This window comes from Bacillus rossius, chromosome 1 (genome assembly GCF_032445375.1).
Source record: "Bacillus rossius redtenbacheri isolate Brsri chromosome 1, Brsri_v3, whole genome shotgun sequence".
Taxonomy (NCBI): Eukaryota; Metazoa; Arthropoda; class Insecta; order Phasmatodea; family Bacillidae; genus Bacillus; species Bacillus rossius.
In genome coordinates this window covers 140,005,655-140,033,090 of record NC_086330.1, presented here as the reverse complement: position 1 = coordinate 140,033,090, position 27,436 = coordinate 140,005,655, and the positions used below count along the sequence as shown (strand labels likewise).

General features: G+C 38.3%; 1 protein-coding gene across 1 annotated transcript in view; it reads left to right on the top strand.

Annotated features, from left to right (window-relative positions):
* Nucleotides 1-1,066: 1,066 nt before the first annotated feature.
* The window catches only part of LOC134546219 (UNC93-like protein), a 530,827-nt gene continuing 504,457 nt past the window's right edge, over nt 1,067-27,436 (top strand). Inside the window, exon 1 of the mRNA XM_063388842.1 lies at nt 1,067-1,260. Within this exon, the coding sequence (XP_063244912.1) occupies nt 1,221-1,260 (40 nt within the window). The 5' untranslated portion in view covers nt 1,067-1,220. The remainder of the gene's footprint in view (nt 1,261-27,436) is intronic.

Below are 27,436 nucleotides of genomic sequence, written 5' to 3'. Positions count from 1 at the left end.
TATTTTAAAGCAATGGTGTCAAATGTATTTCAACGGTGGGGCATTACATTAGTTTGTTTACATTATGCTGGCCGACACGATATTCACGCAACATGCTTGATAATTTATTGGTCTATATTGCACAGGAGCTCCTTATATAACGTATGTAGGTGAACACTAAGAAAGGACTTTCGAGTATTCATCCCCTATTGGGCTTAAATAGGTGATGAAAGTTTGTATGGAAAATTGTAATTATTGTAGTTAGAAATATGGAAATTGGGGCTTAGGCTTCTGATTATAAATAAAAGTCAGTTGTGTCAGCGTTTTTAGGTTGTTTGTCAAAAATGAGGACCAAATACTTTCCCATCAGGCACGACGAATGAGTAATTCTGTTCGGAGAAGATTGCTTACGCCTTACTAACACTGTTTTGGATGTTGCAATATGGCGATGGGAGGAAGAAATAACGACTCTATAGACCGTACCATTTAAATTGTAGTACATGGCGCACCCTGTTGCCAAATCTCTAACACGTTAAATAACAAAGAAGTTCAGGGGGATGTACTCCTATGGAACAAGAACCATTTTAATAATCCATTTTTTGTACTTCACAATGTTTTAGGCATATACCTACTATCATACTCATAAATCTGTAATAAATCACCTCTTTTGAAATTAAAACAAGAAACAAATCACACATCCAAAGATACGAATTTATACGAAAATTGTAATGTTAACTTGGCAAGTAGGTGAGCAATATCCCAGTACCTTCTATTTCAAATACTTATTACATTTGGCAACAGCGCTTACGGCAGTCGGCGTGTCAGAAAGAGATAGAAAGCGCCTCTGTACTTCCCAATTGCAATCTAAGAGTGGGGGCGCTCTACACGTCACAGCATGCCGTCTCCTGACCTCTCATAACACATTACATGGGCATGACACGGAGCGGAATGGAAGACTGTCCCGAAGAAGAGTGCGGGGAACGACTGCGAGGGAGAAGGAGGGAAGGGAAAGAGCGACGCGCGACCTTGAGGCCTCGAACCCCTCAAGAGGTGGCGCGGCAGGTGCGCGTCCCAGTGCGACTGGCGACTCGCTGCGGTACGGTCGCGGAGTTCTTGTTTGGGCGGGAAGCTCATCACGTGGCCAGACCGCCGGTCCAAAGGGATAACGTCCTTCCGCACGTTTCGGAGCGCAGCAACTTGGATTCCTCCGCCGGTCCGCGACTAGAACACAACCTGCCAACATGCTGGGGAGGAGGGCCTCCACGGACACGTGGATCAGCGGTAGGCCACCAACACCACGTCTCATTTCTTCTTTTTGATGTGTAACATCTAACTCTCGGTTATGTGGCATTTGGTACGAGTCATTTCGTGAATGGAAATGTGTAACCACGGTGCTGTCAGGGATAGTATATAGTATTAACTGTTTAATGAACTTTATTTAACACGATGGGCATTGTTTTACAAAATTTATAAAATTCACTGTCGAAAATCACGTCAAAATTCGGGGGTTCAGTATTTCTTTTCAAGTAATTATCGCTTTTTGTCGGAGCCGTTTCATTAAATAGTTTTTGCTCTGCAGATCGAATGCTTCGATAGTCGACGTAGCTGCACCGGCAGAGAATTCTGACGGCAGGTGCGGAAACTACGTGTGATTCGTGTCAAGAAATGTAGTTGAAAGCATAATTCCCGCGTGTATATCACGCTCGGAAATATTTTAAAGTATTCTAGGTTAAATTTAAATTTCGTTTTCGAGTTTCGTATTACATATGTGTACGTATTTGCAACATGAGAACACATTAATTTGCGAGTTACCGAGGTTAGATGTTACACATCATTGGCGAGTACTGAAAGACTCCCTCACTTTTTTTTTCACTTTTGCGATTTGTTGAAGATCTACAACAGAATTTTCCGCAACTACGACGAAACGAACAAAAAACACATTTTTGAAAGTGACGCTCGTTACAAATCACTATTCAGATGTACTGCAACATTCACGTGTTTTCAGTTTTTTTGTTCCTTTCAGACTAGTATTACCACCACTCGGGAACCAAAACTCAGCGAGCATTGTTTGACCCACTGAACTATTGTGTTATTGGCGTGAAAAACAACAAACTCAGAAAAATAAAACAAAGACTCCGATGAAGGGTGAGGGGAAAAATTAAAATGTCTCACACAATTATTTTCAACACACGTAGTATTAAAAAAAATGTTTATAAACAGTGCTAACCCACTTTCAGTACGATAATTAAGCCCAGGTTATAACTCGCCTTTAATTACTACATGTCAGATTTCAGAACACTAATAATTATCGTTGATTGCCGCTATCCGTGGCTGTTTTTTTCTCTCGTTTCCCCATTCATCTCACTCCTTTGAAACGTCCACACGTTTTTTGTAATATAAAAATCGCGTTATTTCACTTCGTATGTGCTATCGCGAGTCGTTTGTTTACGTCAGCTCATGGTCTAGCATGATTTAGTGGTAGCAATGACGTCTTTAGTGCCTCAATGTTTACTGCCTCAGTACAAAGCACAGGGCAGCACATACGTCACTTAAACCATAAGTCAAAACGAGAACGACCCTCGCCCCTGTTTCCTATCTAGATAGAAAATAGTTTTTTTTGTTGTAATGTAGTTTAACGCCAATTCCTTGTTGATGTGTTTTTAACATCTTTTTTTAACATCACTCCATTATGACACGTTTACGATCCTTCCTATCGAGTTCTTTTCAAGCTATTAAAAAAAGCTCTAACATGAGTCTTTACACAGCTACGGTTTGTTTTGCTAAACAATGTCTAATCAGGTTGACTTAAACTTTAGAACAGACAACCACTCCATAGACAAATACCTCGCATGATCTACAACGAAGAACACAGCTACTATTACGTGTGTACTGGTTTTATTGTTTATTTTCTTTGCAACGTTATTTCCACGACACTGTCGTTACACAAGTCGCAATAACTTTTTTTCACTACCTTCCATAAAATGTACTCCACATTCTACCATGCCAAATGTTGCTAGAATAATGTTCGCATTCTCATTGCAGTTTTCACAGTTTTACGGTTGTCACTGTTTGTGTTACTGAGGAGATAAACTAGATTGTGGACATCGTAGTTATTTTTGTTAACTAGCTGTCCTGCGACTTGGCGTGGTCAGAATAATTCACTCAGGTTATTTTAGGGACCTTTTGGGTCGCATATTGTTTTTTTCGTAAGGTAGACCGCATACTTGTATACTTATTATTATCATCATCATCGATTTCTGCTGCGATTGGGCAAAAACACGGTGAACTGAGTTATATACATATACAACACGCACTCCTCTTTCAATACATTCCATTCCCTATCGTTCTCGCAACCATAATTTTTTTTTCCCCTTTCCGTTTTTTTCTCTCGCACGCCTGTGTGTCAGTCAACAACCTTTAAGCATTCACGTCTACCCTCTCAAAAGGTGAGATTTCGCTGTAATATGTCAGTCAATAGGAAAATTAAAGTACGCAGGAATGTGAATTACAGCCTGACGCAAAATTGTATCCTTGAACATTTCAGGGCCTGTAGTTATTTGGTTACGGAAGACGGACGAGTATTGTTTCATTAAAACTTACCTGTGAACTAAGTTTTTGGTTTTACTTTGCTGGAGCAAACACAAACAATTTAGAGAAACTACTTACTCGGAAACGTGGTACGTACACCAGATCATTCACATATTTAAGCACTCCCAAGTTTGCGACAGCACTAAATTAATTATTTAAAAAAAATATATCAAATTTCACGACTCAAATTATTGCATGACATTTATTTATAATACTTAAAGTCAATTGCCTATTTAAATATTGCATGATATTTATTTATCAATTTACCAGTAAAGGTTCATTTTTCAAACTTAACTATTATGTCTTTGAAACGTTTGGCTATCAATATAAGAAGAAAGATTAAATTAATCCTTTGGTTACTATCTAAAATTGTTTGTACTGGAAGTCAGTAGCATCACCAGTTTTTGAACTTAATCATTTCATACAGACAGAAAAACAAAACTGCATCTAACATTAGATTTGGTTTATGACTCGGTCTCACAAGCCACGTTAATTAATTTATTTTTTCATTATAGCTTTTATTCAAGGGATATTTTTAAAATTTTAACTCGATAACTACCTTGCATTTGTTTTTCTGCCACAAATATTTTCAACAGATATTAACTCAGTGTAGTATCATGGGTGTAAAACGGCGCGCAAGTCTTCATAATTATCATCACTTACGCAAAGTTTTACACTTTGACATTACACTAAGTTAATATCTGTTGAAAATATTTGTGGCAGAACAACAAATGCAAAGGATGTAGCCCTTAAAAAAGTGATGAAAAAAACGAAGAAATCAACATGGTGTGTGAGACAGAGCCTAAGTAAATCATTTGCTGACAGGAAAAATATTTGATAGTGATAATTATAAATCAAACAAAAAATTATAGATTTTGTTTATTCGTGTTTATTGTATTATTTTTGACGAGTTGAATAAGTGAAAGTACAATGGGCACAGTATATCTCAAAGCTTGGCGAACTACGAAACCACTCTCGGATGTTTGTCTCAGGCTGTTAGTTACCTTTTCATTCACAAATAATTAGTAGGGGCAGAAAAATTCGCGGATTCATTTCGTGATGGAATAAAATGTGAATACCTCTACGTTGCTTCCGCTATTGGCACACAGTTGGCCAATGAGAACCCCTCAACTAAAGAATTACCGAATTATAGGTTGCCCAGCCGAGACTTCTCACCAGTCGGCAGCCAATAAACAGGTGAAATTTGCCCGAGTGGACAGATTATTGTGGGGAGTCTATCCTGGAGACAACTGAAATCGTGAATTTTCCCGGCCCCCAAATAGTTAAATTTAAAAATTCTTGTAAGTTATATAGCTGTTAATGGGATAATTACTAACCCAGGCTAGTATTAGATGTCCTTGTTCAAGAATGAATACACCGGTCGGCCAAGCTCTCGGCTAGCCTGCGACCTACCGCAGTGACCGCACGCGCACTAAAGCGGGTTATCTACGCGTCCTTATCGTGGCGAATAAAGCTTGCCCGCGCGAAGCGAACGCCGCGAGCGTAAAAAGGCGGAGGAAGGCCGTCAAGCGGCGCACTCCACCGAGCTCCACGCCGCGTTGGCCGCGTGAGTCACTCACTGCCCCCGTGTGCACAGTGCACTCATGTCCACCCGTGCGCGACAGCGAGCCGCAGTAGGCACGGCCCCCATGGCGGGATGACGCGCACGACAGGGCCCTACGTGGTATCCGCGGAAAAGAAGATTGTTCCAGATGAGCTGCGCGTGATTGGTGGAGCTGCTCTCTGGTTCATCTGTTGTCGGCACACCAGTCGCAGCCATCCAGCGAGGAAGCAAACGAGTCCTAGATGGCCCTGTCTCTTACAGACGGTCACATTCCCTTTTTTGCAGTCTAATAAGCAAACATTACTTGTTTTTCGCGAACTATACATGCCCCTACGCATAGATTATTGATGGATAGATACCTGAAAAATTAGCTTTATTATTTGGAGAAAGACTGAGTGAGCTGCATACCATTATACACTTTAACTGCATCCTCATTGAGCCATATAGATAGTTTTTACCCCAGCCCTTTCCATGAAAAAGAGACTAATAACATTATAAAATTAAAATTACCCAATCACACGCAATCCGACGGGAAGGTACAATTTGACAGCAGCCATTAGACGCCCCCTTCTTTTTGTTCAGTAGTGTGGAGTTAATTCTGGTACCAGAAAATAACGCGAACTTTTCAGGTCTCCTGTAGATCTAGTCTCTTGCGCGTGGGGGCGGGGGTTCAAAATTAGTTCACCATTCTGTCAATGAAACTGCCGGAAATCAACTGTTGTAAAAAAAAAATGCCACGGGCTATCTTTTCAGGAACATTACTTCCAATAGAAACGTTTGTTATCGTTGTCAAATGAGCATAATTTAAAGTTTTATTTTGACGCACGTAATAGCAAACACTTGCTGCACTATGTCCGACCTTCGGGTAAGGCTTTGATGTAACTTTGCATCGTTCAGAGATACCAAAGAAACAAAATTAAACAATCGGATGTCTTTAAAATATATGGTTTACCAACGAGAAAACTGGTGATTAAGGGGGGGGGGGGGGGAGTGATAGCAGGAATATCTCCACTGAAGCTGAGGAAAAATACAGTTGAATTCAGTATGTAATTTGAGGTGGTTACGACACCTGCAAATCCAACTGTGAGAAGCCGCTTCGCCTACGGCTACTTCTGTAGACCCATATTTGTCAAGACTGTTTGTTTCAGTAGTAATGTAAGGTTTTTTAATACATGTGTTCACATTTTCTTAAAGTCCTCCTCCTACACCCACCCCCGGGCCGAAAAAATTATTGTATCCACCATGGAGTCATTTTTGTATAAAAAAAGAGTTTCATCTTCTGGCTAATAAGCCAAGAAAGAATTAAGGGTTCGATTCTCGGTCGATTCGTGGAGTAGTTTGTACGACAGATGGAGTCACGTATAGAAACATTAATTACGTGTTTCTTGTAGCAGTTTTAGATAAGGGGAACTAAGTGGGAAAATAAAAATTTCCGTATTTGTAGTTGTGTTCTTCAATAGTTTAGATACGAGTTGAGCTGATGGTGTTTGTTTTTGTTAGTGCTCGATAGGTGATTTTTAAGGCGAGTTAATGAAATAACAATATTAAACAATATGAAAATGTTCGGCGTGTTTGCACGAAAGTCAGGGCAAACGCAAATACTAGTAAGTCTCCCACTAATAGCTAAATTATTATTTCTCCTAACGAACATGTTATTTGAAACAACCAAATATTTAATTTTTAATTTTATTTTTAAACCACTGAGATTTCAACACTGCCTACCGAACAATCCTTCAGAAGAACCAGATTCAGCAGGAAGACAACTAGTTTGAGGGTTGGCAACACTGCGGGCGCGACCATCCAGAGCCGTGGGAACAGAGGAATAACGAAGTAACAACATTGTGTGAGAGCGAAGGGACTCGGTAGCGGCCAGTATCCGCTTCTTTTTTTGGACAACAGATATTTTCAGACGTGTTTATCGGATCGTCTGTCAGTTGTCTGGAGGCAGGATGTACATATCTTTCCGTGATAACCTTATATCTTTTAGAAACTCAAGTTGTTTTGCAGCAGGCAATTTTGCTTCATACTATCATTACCTAACACTTTTCTAGGCCATGTATTTTTTTTTTTTCGTAATGGCAATTATGCCAAATTCACGCTTTTTTTTTTGTGTTTTAGTCCACATAAAGTGAAAAAGTTTTATAACTGTGAATCTATCTTAAGTCTAAGATATTGGCTGTTACAAGACTAATTTTAAATTTGTCTTTATATGTTACTATCTTTTAAACAGGGCGTGTAAAATAATTGAAATGATGTATTAATTAAATCCACACATCGATGAAATATTTATCAGTATTACATGTGTTATCATATTTAATTTGATTCCGAGTTTCTAAAGTATTCTGACTCGACTAAACTTCGTAACTGTGAAGAAAAAAATTACTCTTTGTCGTCACAAGAGCAAATAAAGAAGAGAAATAGCTGTTCGGTATTAATATGTTTAACGTGAAATGATTGCTAAACTGAACTTGTGTATACTGACGTATACTTGTGTTTACTTGTATATACTTGTGTTTACTTGTGCATACTTTTATATACTTGTTTTTAGCAGTTTGGTATTGTTAGGCACTTAAATAAAGTATTTAAAACAAAATTAATATTTTTTTGATGTGGAAGAGCCAAGAAGGAAAGGAACACGAAAATGATGCGTCAAGAGTTTTATGTCGTAATAAATCAATTTCAACATAAAGAAAAAAGAGCGTCTTTATCCAAGTGACTATAGGTGTGCTTTTGGCTTCTGGATTGAGACTACGCGTGTGGAAATGGTGGGGTTTTCATGGGCATATATCATATTGAGAAAAAAAAGGGGGGGGGGGGGGGGCAAACGTAAACGTTCAAACTATGTTTCATGGAAAACTTTCTGTGCGTTATAAGGTGTTCCACTTATTGCATGCCTATAGGCTATGCCAGCATATGGGCAGTATACAAACAAGCGCCCTATTCAGAGATGACTTGTGTCGATTCAGACCCACGTGCGAAATCTCTCGCCGCACGGGCCCCCCTTGCGAATCCTACAGATGTGCGTCCCTGGTGTGCCCGAAGTTTCGACATGCCTTGTTGCAACCTGCTCCAAGCGCGACTGGCTAACAACGGAAGGGCCAGGTGTTCTGGCGCGCGGCATTTATTTAGGGCCACTCGCAGCCGAAGCTGTGATTGGTTCCTTTGGGCGGACGTGATTGAGTGTGGCCGGTTATTTCGTACCGCTACGTTACTTAAGACTGTAGAACGAATCACCGATAAAGAGAGAGAAAGACCATATACAGAGTGAGTCTGAATTCGATTGACTAACTTCTGGCCAGTCGGGATGGAGTTGGCTCAGTAGTTACAGCAGCCGTGACTGTGGCTAATCATTGGATGGTGACCGTTCATAACGATGGCGAAAACGCCACTCAGATTTCTGCCTCTAATGAAACAGCCACTGGACTGTCATCACACCGGTTGCGTACTCCGGGGCCGATGCCAGACTAATCGCCAGTGTCGAAATATTAAAGTTAGCGTACGGTAGTTAGGATGTTTTTGTATAAAGGAGAGTGTTAATTATTTTATCAGCTCTTTTAGGTTATTTTCAAGGGATTGTAGTATTGATTTTATTAATTGAATTTATTGCTTTTGATTTTAAATTTAAAATGAATTTAAAGTTAATATTTATTTTTATGATGGTGCTTTCAATTGGTTTCCGGGAAGGGGGGGGGGTTGACGTTATTTGTGCAAGGACTTAGCTTCGCAGTGGGCAGTTTTTTTTAGTTATTTGATTGTGAAATTGATTGCAGTACTTATTTATTTATAGGCTGTGCGTATGTGTGCTAGCTGTGTTGTTTATACTGAGAGATTCCTAACACTGTGGGCCACTTCCAATCTCTCTTGACCGGTCGCGAGGGGCAAGACCTGTGGAGGGGACGAGTCCCCTCGACCCACGGCTGGCTCCGTGCACTGCACTGCATTGCCGGGAGGTGCCCTTGGCGTTGATACCGGCGCAGAGCTCCTGAGTGGCCTCTTGCAGAGTCTCGTAGGCCGTTCGGTCAGAGGCCGGTGGGGCGCCCTGTTGACCCGCCAGCATTTCCACACCGGGGGTTTGCCGGCTTCCTGCAGGGCAGAAGCCACGTGTTCAGCAGGGACTCCTGCATCCCTGCCGCCCCTCTATGCCACGGAAACTGAGGCGGATCCCACGTAACAGGGATTCTACAACAGCACGCAGATGGAGACGGACCGGCAGTGCTGAGCTCTCCCGTTTACGTGCGACCAATAGAAGTACTTGGCTGCAGTGGTAGCCATGTTTGTTTATGTTCTAAATACGTTACAATTTGTTTCTAGAACAAGAGTATCTATCGTTTTATTACAACTTTGAAGTTTATTTCTATTATTTATGTAATTTCTACCCGTGCTATGTTTTCGAAGTATAAAAAATTATTAAATTAAATATTTCGTAACTTTGAAATGCAATCCCATTGGTAGCCATTTTTTTTATGTGTTCCCGTGCATTGTTGCATTGTGGAAGCAGCAGACGCGATAGTGAAATGTTCCGTTCACGTGATCCGTCTCAGTTTCCGTGTCATTGCGGGACGGGCCTTAAGACGACAAATGTATTTAAGATAAATTCTCAAATATTATATACAGTTATTTAGTGCCAAACATTATTAACTTAAAAAAAATATTAAGTAATTTTTTTCATCGTATGTTGTTACCACATGTATTAAACAGCTACATTGTTCACACCGGGCATGCCATTTGCCATCCATCGAACTAACGTGACATCAAAGCCAGGTTTTCACACAACATTCTTAAAGCTGTCCATTATTAGTCTTTAGTGTATGTGGTACAGGGTCTTGCAGGCAGATTCTCAACTGCGGTGCCCAGCCGTAGCTCAGCGACTCCTTCACTGTTTCTGCAGTGTCGCCAATGATTCCACAACCACAGTCGCTCATGTGTGCAATGTTTGTAACCACACAATTTGTGTTCCTGTTTTGAGTTCTTTTAATGTTTGTAAATTACGTTTGTTTATGTTCTTTAGTAATGCAAACTGTGTGAATTTTAGTTCATAAACCGTTAGGTTTGTTTAGTATCCTAAGTATATGAAGTATGATTTTTGTATCGTTCTGTAGTTCTGTGGTTTAGTGTAAGGGAAGGCTGAACGCCTCAACTTCGCAATAAATTCAGTAAATAAATAAATATCGGTATCTTCGTGCCACGCATGAGCTCAGCACGCTCCAAGATCCTACGAGGCCGCGGTTTAGTTGCCTGTACCGCCACCAAAAGAGCTCCTCTCAGAAGATGAAGCTAGTGTTAGGGCTAAATGTCCCAGAAGTTAGCTTCGAGATCTCCTTTTCCTTGTGGTTCGGCTCACACGATACACAATTTCTGTACTTTTTACAACAGATGCCTTTGGAAACCAGTTTCCAAGAAATAGTTTGCAATACTACAACAAATATATTGCAACATTGTACAATACATGGTTATGGTTATTTTTTTCACATGAAATACGTTTTTTGAAATAATACTGAGTATATCTTACGAAAATTTGTCCATAATTTTATATTTATCAAGCTTATAATGGCACAGTAAATACTGAAAAGCTAGTTGTTCAGGGATCAGCTCACGAATAACTTTGAACTATCGGAGGAGCTGGGACAACACAAACCATAAATACACCAGTAATAAAGCGAACTGCGAACACTATTTTGTATGTATGTATGTATGTATGTATGTATGTGTATGTATGTGTGCATATATATATATACACATATATATATGTATATATATATGTATATATATATGTATATATATATATAAAACAATGCATGGTGCAAGGCGGGAGCGAAGTAAAAACACACCTGCTGCCGCCCGCGTCTAGGGCTCGAATGGTCGAATGGCGGAAACACACATCCTCCTTGGCCACAGGGACCAATCACAGCTCGGCTGAATACTGTGCCAGAACATCTCGCTGCAACGTTGCCGGCACCATCAATACTATAGACGCGGGTTCAAGCCAGAGGTTAAGAAATGGTTGTCAACTCTGGACACGACAGCCTACGATCTAGATCTATTCAAGTGGCATACCTGTATCATAACAGTATGCCTCAGATTCTGGAAAGTCTGGGAAGTTTTAATCGGTCAGGGAAATTCAGGGAATTTTCTTGAAATCCTGTTATAGTCATGGTAATTCTCCACAGTGGTAGTAATTTGAGGGAGAAATTTCATGTTCCGGTTTGCCATCATCACCCAGACTGTGAAAATATTTTTTTGTTCACACGGTGTTTTTGTGCACAGTTGTAAACAGTATAAAATGGCGTAAATAAGATTCTCTTTGAATGTGTTCGTCTGTGCTGTCGTCGTTGTGTTGTCCATAATACCTGTTTAGGTTCATCGTTGGGTCCATCTGTTTGGCATCAGCTGATTTAGCCTTGTTTTTCTGTGGGTTTATTATTTTGCATTTATGAATTTTTCCCAAGGCAGACAGTGCAAAAACGTGCACTGGCGTATTTCCAAAAGCTGTATTAAATTAAAATTCCCCGTTGCATCAATCATTTAAAGAAAATACCCATCGTGACGACGCGAGGTTCGCAAAAAATTTCGCAAGCTTTATTTCATGTTGCGAATGGAGTATGTGTCCATGAAGACTCAGCGAGTCTTCCTTATGGTCGCGCCGGTTCTGCTAGTGCCGTATCTGCGCGCAGTCTCACTAGAAGCACGGGAGCCTGGGGGTGACTGGTGCCAACACCGACTGGCGTACGGTGACGCAAACACGGCCGACCGAGGGAAGACAATGGTTTCCAGTCTCGCATGCGACAATGGCCGACGGCTGTTTGCAGTTGTTGCACAGCTGCGTCGCGAGCCGGACGGCATAGGAACGGTGTCTCGCTACAGCCCACACACAAACAGTCGCCGAATGCAGTGAGTAGCCTGATTACATACATGGCTTTACTCATCAAATTCAATATTTTTTGTCATTAATGCAATAGTATATTTTTTTAAAGTTAATGCTAGTTACTGGCGTATCCTACGACACGAATATATGGTCTTTTAAACTGAAATGTTTTTTTTTTAATTACAGTAATTTTTAATTTGTAAATTTACATGAATACAGCTGTATAACTACAAAATAGTGTTCGCAGTAATACTGCGTTCGTATTATTACCCAGGCATTTATGCTTTGTGTGGTTCCCAGTACCTCCAATAGTTAAAATTCTTTGTAAACCGTTCCCTGAATCTAGTTCCATAATTAACTGCGCAAATTAATAGCACAATAAACCAAAATTAAGTGCAACAATTGAATATTCAATTATTTTTTCTATGGTTTGATAAATTGTACTTGAATGAAACACCAATTAAAATATAAAATTATTCGGCAATATTCGTCAGAAATACTCAGTATTATCTCGAAAAACGTATTTCATATATGCAAAAATAACAATAGCCATGTGTTGTACAAATTTACAATATCTTTCGTGTAGTATTACAAACTATTTCTTGGCAATTGGTTTCCAAATAAATTCTGTAAAAGATTTTTTTTCCTCTTTACTGCCTCTACACAGTAAAACAAATTGTATTCAGAACTGAAGTATTTTTTGTAAAAGTACAAGTGTGTGTGTAAAGATAGTTAACTCTTTTTTGTTAATCTCTGTCTTATTTACAATAATTATTAGAAAATTAAATCTAGTTTTAGGCTACAAAATACAAATTTTGTCGTATACAGAACTTCTGTAAGTGCATTTTTCATTGAGCAGTGGGGAATAAAAAATTGATAGTGACAATATGGTCGTTCCCAGGATGAAGCTCTCTTGTGTTTGATCCTCCTGAGACATCACAAGCTGTTTCTTGTGACATTATACAGCTTTTATTGAGAACATGATAAGTCATATATAGGGGTGTGCATTTTTCGCGATGAGATTTCGAGACTATAGCTGTGTGGTCAAACGTTGTTGCGTTTTCTGTGTTCCGCGATTATTTCAGTTTTCTCTCAGCTGCACGTCGGTTCCAGGCACGCGAATCGCAGCTGCTCAGTGCTGAAGGTAGCAAACGCGTTCTGCTGACGTGGACATACCTTGTTGCAGTCTAATGAGTGTTTAGGTTTTTTCGCGTAAAATACACGCCCCTAGTCGTATCTTATACCATTGCAAGCCATTTATTGCAACATTACAAAAACATTGCCTGCTGAGTAGAAATTGAGAATTTTCTTTGTATTTTCCTCATAAAATATTTGCGGTAGAATTTACAGCATTTTTATTATACTTTTACTAATAAAAAAGACTTATTGGCAACTGTTTTACAAAAGAAAAGTGAACTATTCTTTCTGTACTCGTCAGTGATGTGTAACATATAACCTCGTTAACGAGCGAAATCCCGGTTACGTTGAATAGAATTACGAGCAATATTTTTATGGCCCTCCTCCAGTTTGCAATGTTCCCTCACGCCTAGGCTGCTTGTATTCTCGCATGGTAACTATGGTCTTGATTTATCCATCCCTGTGAACGAAAAAAATTAACAAAATATTGTTGACTCAAGAAATTGTTATTAAGTTAATTATTTGTTTTTGTAATTAATTCGTTAATTTCTTATGCACCAAATTTCAAATGATTAATTAACACGGCATTCAAAAGAATGAAATTCTAAATTTAAAACGGCATTATAATATCAACTACTGAACTTATTTATTAATACTTATTTTATAAAAATAACTTCCAGGAATGAATTCATATTACAAACTATGTATTAACACAACACCTATTTGAATACAACATTTAAAAATTATTGAATTTGTTTACATATTATACATTATTATTTCACTACGTATTTATAAAGCATTAGAAAACTCGTATGGCGTCGCGCTGTTCAAGACTACTGTTATTGGAACAAACGGTGAACAGCTGTATCTTATTTTTCTCCCTTTCTCACTCTTTTTTTTTTTTTTTTTTTTCCAAAAGCCATGAAAATGTTCGCGCTCGCTGACACGCGGCAGCACAAGCGCCGACTTCAGGCCGCGCCGAAAAACTGAAATGCTTCCTGTTACACATTTCCGTCGCATTCATGAAATTACTCCCGCCAAACGCAGTATACCGAGAGATAATACGTAACACATAAGAAACAAGGGTAACTATGTTTCATCATTTATACTGAGTACAGAATGACGAAATTTTAGTTGTGGTTCAAGAACTTCACGAGCAGAGCATGGCATGGCTTCAAACATCGAACAATTGCAGACCGTAACGGTTGTGTACAGTGGTTGAAATATTTTCCCGCTGAGGTAAATCGACAGTTGACGTCATAACTGCCGTATTTTACGAGCCATGGTCGTTTCACTTCATTAGCCGTGGGCTCGGGTTGCCGCCTGGCCTTAGCGTGGCGAGTGATGACCAGTCTTCGTACAACTCCCAGTTCTACACGCGCCTGGCAGTGATTCCGCGCATTACATATGCGAGAAGGACCAAAATAGATATAATCAGGCCTTTTTCTACAACTACACAGAAAATAAACTTCTCTACTTTTACAAAAGATTCCTTTGGGAACCAGTCGCCAAGAAACAGTTTGCAATACTACAAGAAATATTTTGTAACTTCGTACAACACAAGACTATGGTTATTTTTGCATGTTTGAAATAATTTTTTCAAGATAATATTGAGTGTTTCTTTTAAAAATTTTGCACATGATTTTATATTTTAATTTATATTTCATTTAGAAATTTTTTAACCGTTAAAAATATAATCGAATGTACAATAATTTGACTTTTTTTATTTTGCGGTTTACAAACAACTTTAACTTTTGGAGGTACTGGGACAACACAAAGCATAAATGCCCGGGCAATATTCCGAAACCAATATTACTGCGAACATTATTTTGTAGTGATATAGCTGCTGTTTGCATGTAAATTTACTAATTTACTAATATCTGTAATTTTTGCGTGAATATATCTGTTCCATTTGCAAAACAAAATTACAGTGTATAACGTATAGTGCTTGTCATGTTGCAACCTTCGTTTGAACTATTCGTTCCTGGCATACGTCATTGGAAGCTGCGCGCTGACTAATAGCCTGTTTTGTTTGTATGATGACTGTGCAAATAGGTCACTTTGTACTGGAAAGAAAACAAGATAATGACAGCGAGCAAATCATTTGCTGTAATGTATTTACTTATTGGCCTGGGATTTACACGTCACGAATAAACAACTCCTTCTAGATCGTTGCAGAACTTCGCTTGAAAGGAGTGAAATTTCTTTAATAGATTGTTTGAAATAACGCATTTCCTTACCGTAAGAACTGTCTGAGTGCTGGAAATATACACCGTAATGCTGTCCTATAGAATCATAAAAGTTTTAAATTTAAATGACATTTATAAAACATTTTATTTATTATCATTTTCTTTAAGCCGATGTAATCGTCTTCTTATACACTTAACAAACTCAAAATCACGTGACAAAATCTTGCGACAATACTTAACAAATTAATTAACCTAATAACTTATAAACTCAAGTCCAGCCATAAAGGTCTAAAGAACATAAACAAAGGTAATAAACATAAAATATAAAATATGCAATACAGTAATGGAACAGAAAGGTAGGTATGAACATTACACATATCTTAGGTACCTATCTACACGAACTTCCGCCTTTAAATGAACTCGGCTGTGGTTCTGGAGTCATTGACGACACTGGACGATGTATTTCGCAACCTCACGTTTAATCTTGGAGCGTGTTTTTGCGCCCCGCAACTCTCCTGAGCTTATTCCAACAGCGAGCCGCAGATTCAGTGAAAGATAACTGAAATGGTACTACTTTTTGTGGGCGGGAATACAAGCACGCCTAGTCAGGGTGTATGTGTATTAGTGAGGCGGGAATATAAGTGCGACGCTCGCTGGTGTTTCTAGCACGGTGTCTCCTCTAAGCGTAAGGCTATGAACTGGCGCGCAGTATTCTCTTCGAGCATGGGAAAACTATGATATTTGAGCAATAACCATAACATTATATGTCGGATAAATTAAGATAAAGGTGTAAAAGTACCTAAAATGCTTTCAAGAACCTGTACTGGTTGTTTCATGCTTAAAAATTACTCTGAGAACATACGTTTTTGCCCTTTTTCACTCTTATAAAAATACCGTTTTAAAACTTCATCCGGAAACAAAACAACTTGTCTGCCTTCAGAGAATTCTAAAATGCGTGTAGTGAACACATCCCACGCTCTGCACATAGTGTGTGTACCCGGGTAGGCGGGGGCCCTTAAGGCAGTTTTGAGCGTGTACTAAATCTGTTCCCAAAAACCCGACACCAGTCGATCGCAAAAAGAGACTGTGATTAAAATTTTAAAATTTTATAAAAATTAGTTAGGGCCGTGCACTTTGTAGCATTGTGTGTGTATCGTGGTTGGTTGGGTTTATTTCAGGTTAATGTCTACTGTTAAAACACCGGTCACAGCCATCCAGTGCGTAAGAAACGCGTCCTGAATTGCCCGGCCAAAAAGGGCACAGTGACTTACCTTTCAGACGGCCGCCGATTACCAGGAAGAAACTACTGGCGCATGTAGATCTTATTGCAGACCAATGAACGAACAGATTTTTTTCCCGCAAAAATTGCATGCCCCGCTAAGCGATTTAAATGTCGTCTTTCGTGAAGTAATAATCTAGCTGGCCACATACGCTGACAAGATTTCGCGGAACTTCAAGTTGGATATTGTTCTAGGACAATGTGTAACATCTTAGCTCTCGGTATAAAGCATTTGGTAGGAGTTATTTCGTGATGACAGAAGTCACATGAAGCGGAAATGTGTAACCTCGGTGCTACCATCTGTGGCAGATGGCGCGAAATAAAAGTTCTTAAAGTCGGAGGTAAACTTAAATAGAATTAACTGTTTAATGAATTTTTACAATATGTAAAATATTTTAATAAAATTCCTTGTCGGAAATCAAGTCCAAAGCCGGGATTTAGTATTTTTTTCAATTATTTTTTTTTGCTTTATAGGAGCCGTTTCATTGCATGGTTTAATACTTCGGTCTGCAAATCAAATGATTCTATAGCTGACGTAGCTGCTCTGGCAACGAATTCTAGCGGCGGGTGCGGAATCCCAGTGTGATTAGCGTCAAGAAATGTAGTTGAAAACACAATTTTCGTATACTTATCACGCTCGGCATTATTTTAAATTTCGTGTCCGAGTTTCTTATTATCAGTTTATTTACAACACGAGAACACGTGAATTATCTCGGTACCGAGGGTAGAAGTTAGGGCCTACACATCACTGGCGAGTACTGAACGACTCGCTCACGTGTTTGTGTGTATTTTGGACACGTCAGCGACAGAAACACACAAGACAAATGATGATAACGGGGAAGGAATGGGGCTTGCTTTATAATAAGGGACCGTCCCAGCATTCAAGTGGAGCGAAGACGGGTGAGCGTGGGAAACAGAAATAAGCACGGATGGTCGGGGACTCGAACCCGCTACCTTCCCGAGTGCGAGCGTGTGTGTTTCCTGAAGCCAATGCGCTCAGTTTGGCGGCCTGGGCAGCAGGCATTCGCGGCTCGTGGTAATCAATCTGTGTGCACTGTAAATTTTCTTTGTAAAGGGAATGAATATATTCATTTGAAATTGCAGATATTTGTAAATTTGTACATTTACATCAAAGCAACTGTATCACTACAAAATAGTGTTCGCAGTAATACTGGGTTCGGATTCTTACCCGCGCATTTATGCTTTGTGTTGTTCCAGCACCTCCAATAGTTAAAGTAATCTATAAACCGTTCCCTTTAAAGTTCAATTATTACACAATAAAATCTCATTTTTGAGTATTCGATTTTGTTTATCAAGGTTCAAAAATTATGCTTGAATGAAAAACCAAACAAAATGTAAAACGATGTGACCGTTTTCGTAATAATTACTCAGTAGATATTATCTCAATAAACGTGTTTCATATATGCAAAAATAACCATAGCCATGTGTTGCACAAATGTACAATATGTTTCTTGTAGCATTAGAAACTGTTTCTGGGCTACTGGTTTTAAAATAAATATTTTGTAAAAGTACGGATTTTTTTTTGTGTAGTGATGCCGAGTCAATTCATCTCTGGATCCAAGTGCCCAAACCCCTGCTTGGTATTATCTTTCTGCACCGACCAACTCTTCGTCTGGACTATCGTCTGTATCCTGTTTTCTCCTACAGTATTATTTACTGTCCATTGCAACCATCAGTGTTTTCCCTATGACAATGCAGGTTTTATTTGGGCCCAACCTAACATTGTTAGTCATTGCTGCAATTGCTGGCATGGCTAGACAATCCCTGAAACAAGGACACGATCCATGCAACCCTTCCCTGCATGGCTAATCCCTCCATGGTTAGGCGTATAGGCCTCGGCTTGAGAAGGACTAAGTCCCTCCGCCTGCAATATATGCTACCTCAACCTCTCATCCACCAGGCCGCGGTAGTGCATCATAAGTAGTGTGTTTCTTGACTTTTCCCTGTTTCGGCGAGTAGTTACAAGTGTAACTAGACCTACTCGATGACCGGCTTTGTTTTATAACCGATCAGGAAAAGGGAATGGGTCCGACAACTGTTTACTAGGTAGGGACTTGGAAAAAATTTAGCGATTTATATGACCTCCAGGATACATTTCGCAGTCCTGTGATGCATTCTTGGTGCAAATGCTCATTTGTTGTTCACTCTAGATATGTATAAACTTAGTTGCTAATCGTTGAAGCTTATGAAACTGTCTAAATCATAGATACCGCAAAATGAATTAGCAAAATTTTCTGGTAAATACCATTTACCTTACGCAGTTTATACCATTTTGAAATCTCCATCAAAGAGACATATTTACGAGTGGGAAAACGGGTTCGTAAGGATAGCCCAATTAATTTTATACAATTTCATTTGTTACTAATAGTTACATTATAATTAAATCCCCACACTTAATATTTGTCCACAAATCACTGAGTATCTGTCATGTCCGCAGTACACACTAATCACTGGAGCTAGGCTCAACAGTGCCTCGCACCTGTCCACACACAGTCTCGCGCCACTCGGTCACACTCGCTCGGTCCCGTCGCTCGCCGAACTCGCACTTCACTCTACTCGCCTGTTGGAACTCCCGCGGAGGCTGGCGTCGCCGCTTTTATACCCGGTGGCCGTCTTTCTGGAACTGCCTGGAGTGGTTGTGGCGTGCCGCGTCATCCTGGGCCGACCTGACGCTCAAAGCATCCAGAACAGCGGCGCGTTATTCACGCCAAACCACGCGGCGGCCTCTGTAAGCCAGCGAAATTCCCATGCCACTCAGGGATAGATGACAGCGCCGGGGAAACTGTGCCCGGGGGGGGGGGGTCAGGGGGTGGTGAGGCCTGGCCGCCTTAATACCCAAAAGTATGCGCGCGTGTCGTCAGTGGCCGTATGGGCCTTTTACGGGAGCCACTGGCTCGGTTGACAGACCGGGAGGCACCTGGCTTGCATTGCGGTCCTGGTTCTAGCACGCATGGAACAATAATTAAAAATAACTTTCCCAGTTAGCATAGTAATATTTTAAGGTAAGAATATTCTAAGTTACCCGATTTAAATTTCTTGCCGCATAATTAGTGTAAAGATTTGTTCCTCATAAGTACAGAATGATAATATTTTGGATTGTTATTATTGTAGGGTTATTCAGGTCTGTGTACCAAAACATATAGTAGTACCTATAATATTATACATTTGTAGTCAGAGTACATAATAAATTTGGTGCAGGATATGGATTTTAAACCCTAAGAGAAACAAATGTATATAACTCGAAAACTACTACACTTTAGTTTAGTTTTTTTATTTGGAACCTCCTTTAATTGGCCTATCAACGGTTCTCGGACTAACGTTGAATTCTGTCAACTAACCAAAAAAACTTATTTGAGTTAGTTATGCCAGAAAAAAATGCATGCGCTATTTAATCTAATTGCCCAATAAGGCCGTGAGTTAATCTTCAGTTACAAAGCCAGTTTACGAAGTTAAGACAGACGTAAGTCCCAAAGTGTACATTGCGGTAGTAAAAAGTTTTAAATTTTTCAAAAAATCGCCAGTGTAATTTTAAATAACGTATAGAACAAAACAGTATGTCAGAAAATAGCTATTTATAGAACTTTTACTTTTAGGTGAACGTTGAACGGCGTTAAAGCTTTTAAAAGTCCTCTTTTGAAGGAAAAAACTTATTTTTAATCGTGGGCGTACTTCTCTGACAGTGCGAGCTAAAAGCTGAACCAAACAATTACTTAACTGAATGTCAAATTGAAGTCATTTGACATGTAGAGGCATAACAGTAATAACATATCTTCGCCACAAGCTCTAGCTGAATATCGATCCATATTAACCTTTAAGTCCATCTGTCGGTTCAGTAGTTTAAAAATACCTCGATATTAAAAAAAATTGGGTGTTAGCTTCAAGCAGTTACACCTTATATACCTACATAAATAAAATTCTTCTGCTTACGATTCAGCTCTTGAAGTACTAGTTGTTATATTCAAATAACTGGCGTGCCTTTTTGTGAAGAAAACTTCTCTTCCGACGGCGTAAGGTTTTACGACATTTACCATGGCAAGTCATGCAAAACCAGTTTACAGCCGGCCCTGACTGTCGTTGAGGGGAGGGATGGTTGTAACTCGTTTCACAAAGACCTTTGTACTTACAGTTTTAAAAAATAAAAATGAAAATAAAAATGCGAGCGGTTCTTTCAGTTCACGCCAGAGATATGTAAAATCAAACCTCGGTAACCAGCAACATTTATGTGTTCTCATGTTGCAAATAAACTTATGATACAAAAATAGGACTTGAAATTTAACATAGAATTCTTTAAAATAATGCCGATCTTGATAAATATATGCATACGCTAAATGTGTTTTCAATTACATTTTTGGACGCGAATCACATGCATTTTCCTCACCCGCCGCTAGAATTCGTTGCCGGAGCAGCTATGACGGCTATGAAATCATTTGATTAGCATACCGTAATTTTAAACTATACGATGAAACGGCTCTTATAAAAGCGAAAAAGGCTTGAAAAAAAAATACTAAACCGCCGCTTTGGAACTGATTTCAGACAGTGAATTTTATTAAAATACTGCCCATCTTGTTATACATTCATCAAACATTAATACTATGAAGTTTCCTTTTGTTTCTGTGAACTTTAGTGTGCGCCATCCGCCACAGATGGCAGCACCGTGGTTACACATTTCCATTCCATGCGACTTCCGTTTCATTCAGGAAATAATTCCTACCAGATGCCGTCTACCGGAAACATAGATGTTACACATCAAAAACAAAGCTTTTGTAATCACAAGCTGTTACGAACAGGCGTTTCACACAGGTAGATTTTCGAAAGTTGTTACTTTCAAGAAAATCTTTCTGTTGTGTATATAAGTGTAGTTGGGGACATTCGACACTTTACAAATTGGGCAACATTACTAAACTTGTAGCTAACAATATTAGGAAATAAACATAATTTAATAAATATACCAGTATTAGTTGATATTTTCAAGTTGCAGCAATAGATTATTTATTAGTCTAGTTAATTTCACGAATTTTGATTTTAAATTTATAGATGAACAGTTACATTACAAATTCAAGAGAATTTATAGTTAACTTGTAAATGTAACGTAGCCAAGATATGCTCTAGGAAGAAAATTAGTAGTAAACAACAAAATCTCATTTAAAAGCGTAAGCTGCAACTGTCAGTTACCCAGGTTTTGCTCTAGTAGTCTACAGGTAAAACACCCGTAAACTCTTGAAGATTCACTTGTCGTTACAAGTTTACAAGAGTGCTTTTGAGAAACTTCTATTACTGGATACTTCCAAAAATTGTTGGCTACAAACTTGTACTTTTTTGCTTTTAGTAATTTTGTGAGGGTTTTTCAGGAAAGACACGCGTTAAAATTGAATTAAAAATCGACATTTTATTTTCCCGCTGAGGCAGGGTCTACCGTCAAAGGAGCCTACTGCCCTTACCGAGGTACAGACCTGTGGTTCCGGCATGCCTGAAGAAAGTGTGTGGTGAGGTGAGATGGACTGTAGAGCAGCGACGGAATGAATAGGTGTGGACAACGGGAGTACCCCGAGAAAACATACAAGCCACGGTAATGTCCACCATGTTTTCCACTTGCTGAAAATCCGGGTTAACCCCACCCGGAGCGCCTGGGTGGGAGGCGAGTGTTGCAAACACTCAGTCTTCTACACGTTAAATTTATTAAGAGGCCGTGTCACAAATTTGCGCTCCTATCTATATCAATGTTATTTTAAAAGGCAGTTTTTCTCAAAGTCTATAAGAGGTAGGGGCCAGAAATTTTGCCTACTGAAAGTATACAATACATTTAACATAACCGCTTTTTTCAAATTTAGTTATCATATCATATATTATTTCTGTGATGAAAAAAATATAATCAATATTTTGATTTGTCCAGATACAGTGGAATTTTGCTTATATTTATAATTATTTAGCAAAAACTGAAAAGGCCATTGAAATGTATTGTACATTACCTTCCGATCAGTGTCTTCATGATCATGATGGGTTTATAAACCTGGGTGTAATCAAGTCTTTAACTATTTCATGACAACATTTATACTTAATAATTTGGAGATAGGCCTTTTCTATCCTAAGCCCCTGAGCTTTCACTATCTGGTCTGGCGACCGACCTGACACTCTTCAACCACCCCAAGGGTCTCCGATTGCACATCCGATAAAAAAAAAGCTGTTCGTTCATTTGTTTTTGTGTCACAGACTTCACACATTTATGCCAAGGGAATATTCCGCTGATGTGACGCCATACGAATGTATTATTCGCGACCATACAACTTTTTTGTTTGTCATCGGGAAGAAATGTTCATTTTGAATTGAGCATTTTTAAATGTCAGCGTAGAATATGCTTATCTGCCCATTTTGTTTCTTTCCATAATAATGAGTAAAGTTAACATTGTCATAGACATTTTATTATATTCGTTTGCCGTCCAAGTAAAACTGTCACTATATCGCACGTAATTATATATTTTACTAATTTGTTAGTTGTCATTTTATTTAAGTTACAAATAACAGTAATCAAAAACTATTACTTAATAGTCCAGAAAAGAGATTGAGTTATTATTCATTTAATAGGGGTTTAAAATATGGTACTACATACATATTATATATATTATACATATTATATATATTATACATATATTATCTTGTTGTCTTCTTTGTAACTTTACTGGAAGAATGGCATTTGGTATGTATGTTAACTCACAATGAAAATACTTCAGAAGTACTCAACAGTGAACAACCTAGGCCCTATACTAATTTCATTATGTTCATGGAAATATAATTAAAATTACAAATAATGAACTGTATGTGTTTCACGTAGAGATATCGTACGAACTGTATGTGGTACAGACCAACATTTGCTAAGGCTCTGAAAATACTTAATTTCAGTTAATGTGTGGAGAATATTAAAAGTTAGAAATAATGATATATATAAAACAATGCAAAGTTATCAGCATAAAAATAGAAGTTATTTTTACGAAGCGCCTATTGGAATGAATATTTTGTGTTGAATTATGTGGCATGATTAATATTCTCTTATGGTATGTGTGTTTTGTTAAAATCTTATAAAACATAACTTACTGTTGAAGGATTTTCATTTTTTTTTTGTTATGATCTTATTTAAACAAGTTTTAATTATATTACACATGTCTATTTTAAAATCATTTTAATGTATACTTATAGAATTGTAATAGGCTTTATAAGGACTCTCAAAATGCATGTGAGTATCTATAATTATCTACATCACCATTATGGCCGTTTCACAAGATCAAATATTTATTGAATTCAATCAGTTGCATTCATTGTACATGATTTTCAATTTGTACATTGAATTCAATACAAATTGAAGATGTTATTCAACTAAGCTTATTAACTTATAAGTATTTTGTTTGTCCAGTACATAAAAGTAAAAGATTCTTTATTATTTAAATAATGAGCATCTATAAGCAATAACGTTTTCTAAATATTTACATAAACATAATGAAATCTAATTTTTCAATACTTTATATCTACGATCACATCAACGGCAGTATTATGTAATCAATGAGGTAATGAAATATCTTTAAAAGATATTTTCTCCTCTGTAAAGTAAATTTGTGATACAGCCCTCTTAATGTTAGTCTAGTGAGTTATTTCGTCTTCTAATATGCTACAGCAATATATAAAACTAAGTTTTGTTAGTGTTTTAGTCTTTTGTAATGTTAAAGTGTAATGTAATCAATTCATTTTTTTTTTTGTAAATTCTTATTCATAAAGATACATATCATAATAAGATAAATAGTAATATTTGTAAATTTAGATTCTTTGAAACAACATCGATAAGAGGTTCTCCTACCTCTGTTAAACTGTATGATGGTGCATTGTAAAAAAATTAGGTAGTCTGACTTAAGTGAGATTGTATTTAGATTGTGTGTAATGCATATGCAATATCTAAGCATAAGAATTTATGTTATTATCCTTTTAAAACGTTACACTATGAATTTCGTATACTTTTTAATGTCAACTACCATTATTTTTCACGGAATATTACATCCAGATAAAGAATAATTACCACATGTTTGAAGATTAATTGTATTCCGATACATTTAAAGTATTAAAATTTTTAGATACGACTCATACTACAGTTGTAAATGTGAGATTTCTTGATTCTGAATCCCCGCATCCGCAATTTCCTAGTGAGCCGCCGGTCAGATTGTCATCCTCTCAGATTGTCGAGGAACCAGATACATTTTTCGTCGAGTAATCTGGCGGTATAGTAGCTTTATCACGCGCTGCGGTTACAGTTACTTCGGTTGAATAAGCCACTAAATCTCACTGTTAAAAGAGAGAACTTCTAGACCAGAATATTGGAAATAAAAATTTACTGACACGGCCTCTTAAACCTAAAATGTTTTGCTAACGCATTACTAAAATTCATGTATTTTTCGCCAAAACAAAGTGTTCGTCCATTAGACTGCAATAATGCCTAAATGTGCCAGCAGTTTCTATCTTGTAATTGGCGGCCGTTTGCAAGAGAAGCCACTGCACTATTTGGTCGGGCCATTCAGGACTCGTTTGCTTCAGCACTGGTTGACTACGATTGGTGCGCCGACAGTAGGCATGTGCCTGAAATAAAAACCCAGCCAACCACAAAACACAGAAAATATTTCCTGAAAGTTTTAACACACAGCTTTTGTGAAAATCTTCTCGCGGAAAATTCAATTACGTATTATGTATTTTAATGTACATTTAATTAATTGTAAAGTAACTTTGTGCATTAAAGTCCGACCCAGATGGCTCGGTGAGTAAGCTTTTGGCTAGTGAACCGAAGGGCCTTAAAATTGATTATACAGCAACGTCGGAGATTGGCTGAAAATCGCCCTTCCCGTGTTCAGGGCCTGGGAGAGCATTCTTCGCCACCGTACTGCGGAAGGCATACGGCGAACCATCTCGGTCATGCCAATGGCCATTTCCCCATTGTGATGACTGGGTGGTCAAACCAGTCTCCCCGCCGACGATCCCATTTACTAATTTACTAAGGCCCGTGGTGTTAGGAGACAGTCGAATACTCAAAGTGTAGAGATTACTTGCAGACTAATGCACAGAAAAACATTTTCTGTACTTTTACAAAGATTCCTTTGAATACCAGTTGTCACGAAACAGTTTGAAAGAAGGATATTGTAACTTTGTACAACACATGGCTATGTTCATTCTTGCATGTACGAATATGAAATACGTTTTTTGAGATAATGCTGAGTACCGAAGTTGGCGCATAAGTTTATATTTTAATATCTGTTTCATTCAAGCATAATTTTTCTAAACAATAGACAATCGAATAATCCAACAATTCGACTTTATTTTGGTACTGGGACCACCGAAATCATAAATGCCCAGGTAATAATCTGGACCCAATATTACTGCGAACGCTGTTTTTTTTTAGTGATAACAGTTATTTTAATGTAAATGTAGCGAAAGTTACAAATATCTATAATTTTAAATTAATATTCCTGGTCCGTTTAAAAAAAAAAAACTTACAGTGTGCCGGATTTATATAAACTACCCAAGAAACGCAAGATACAAAAAGTAAAAATCGACGTTTTCAAACACCTGTTTATAAAGTACGCAAGGCGCAGAAACAGCAACGCAAGTTTCAGCCCACTCTCAAATTTTATCTTTTCGACTAGCGTTTCCGCCGTACATATCTGCAGCGACGTTTTCCCGAAAACTATTGAATATTAGTCGTCAATTGCATGGAATTCCACGAGATTCCTTTTGTTATACGTATCACGTTTTCACTTATGGCGTTTTAAATCAAACTATTCAGAATACAAAATATTTTCGTGAAGAAAATTTACTGTCAGAAAATACCGAGATTAGTTTACTGTAATTTACAATTTCAGTTGGAGGATTCGTGGCATCTTGGGACTTCCGTGCTTATAAACGACTGTGATTTTCTTGTTCCGTCGTTGCGCTCTCGCGTCCCTTGCGTAACTTATAAACCCAGCCTGTAACTCTCGGGGACGCAACACAGACCAGCAGTCTGCACCGATTGATTGTTTTGAAATGGAACAAAAAATATTCATGTAAAATCCTAATATTTGTACATTTGTACATTTACATGAAAACAACTGTATAACTAAAAAATAGTGTTCGCAGTAACACTGGGTTCGGATTCTTAACCGGGCATTTATTTATGATTTGTGTTGTCCCAGTACCTCCATTAGTAAATTAAAGTTATTTGTAAACCGTTCCCTTAATAGCTTTCCAGTATTAACTACCCAAATTAATGAGAATAATAAAACGAAAGTCGATTATCTTTCCATGGTTGACAAATGCGTCAATTTTCGTAATAAACACTCAGTATTATCTCGAAAAAACGTATTTATTTCATATATACAAGAATAACTATAGCCATGTGTTGCACAGAGTTACAATATCTTTCTTGTAGTATTACAACTGGTTTCCAAAGGAATCTTTGGTTAAAGTACAGATAAATGTTGTCTGAGCTTCACGTGCCGGAGAGCGATGGCTGACCAGCACCCACGTGACTGCCAGGGGACTAGAGACAGAACGCCCCGTTCTGTCGAGTAATTAGGAGCTAATTGCACATCCTTTGGAAACCCCCTGCTGTCGGGAGGAGGGGGTGGGAGAAGAAACGAAATTGCTGGGGACGGAAACAATAGCGGTAGCGTTGGTAGGGAATTACAAGGGTGGTTGGCGGGGAAAGGGGAATCACAGGCACACTGCAAGAAATTGTTCCAAAATGTACCATACGGAATTCAAAACACGTTAATAATTATTATTGCGCATGCAGCTATAGCCTCTCTCCAATA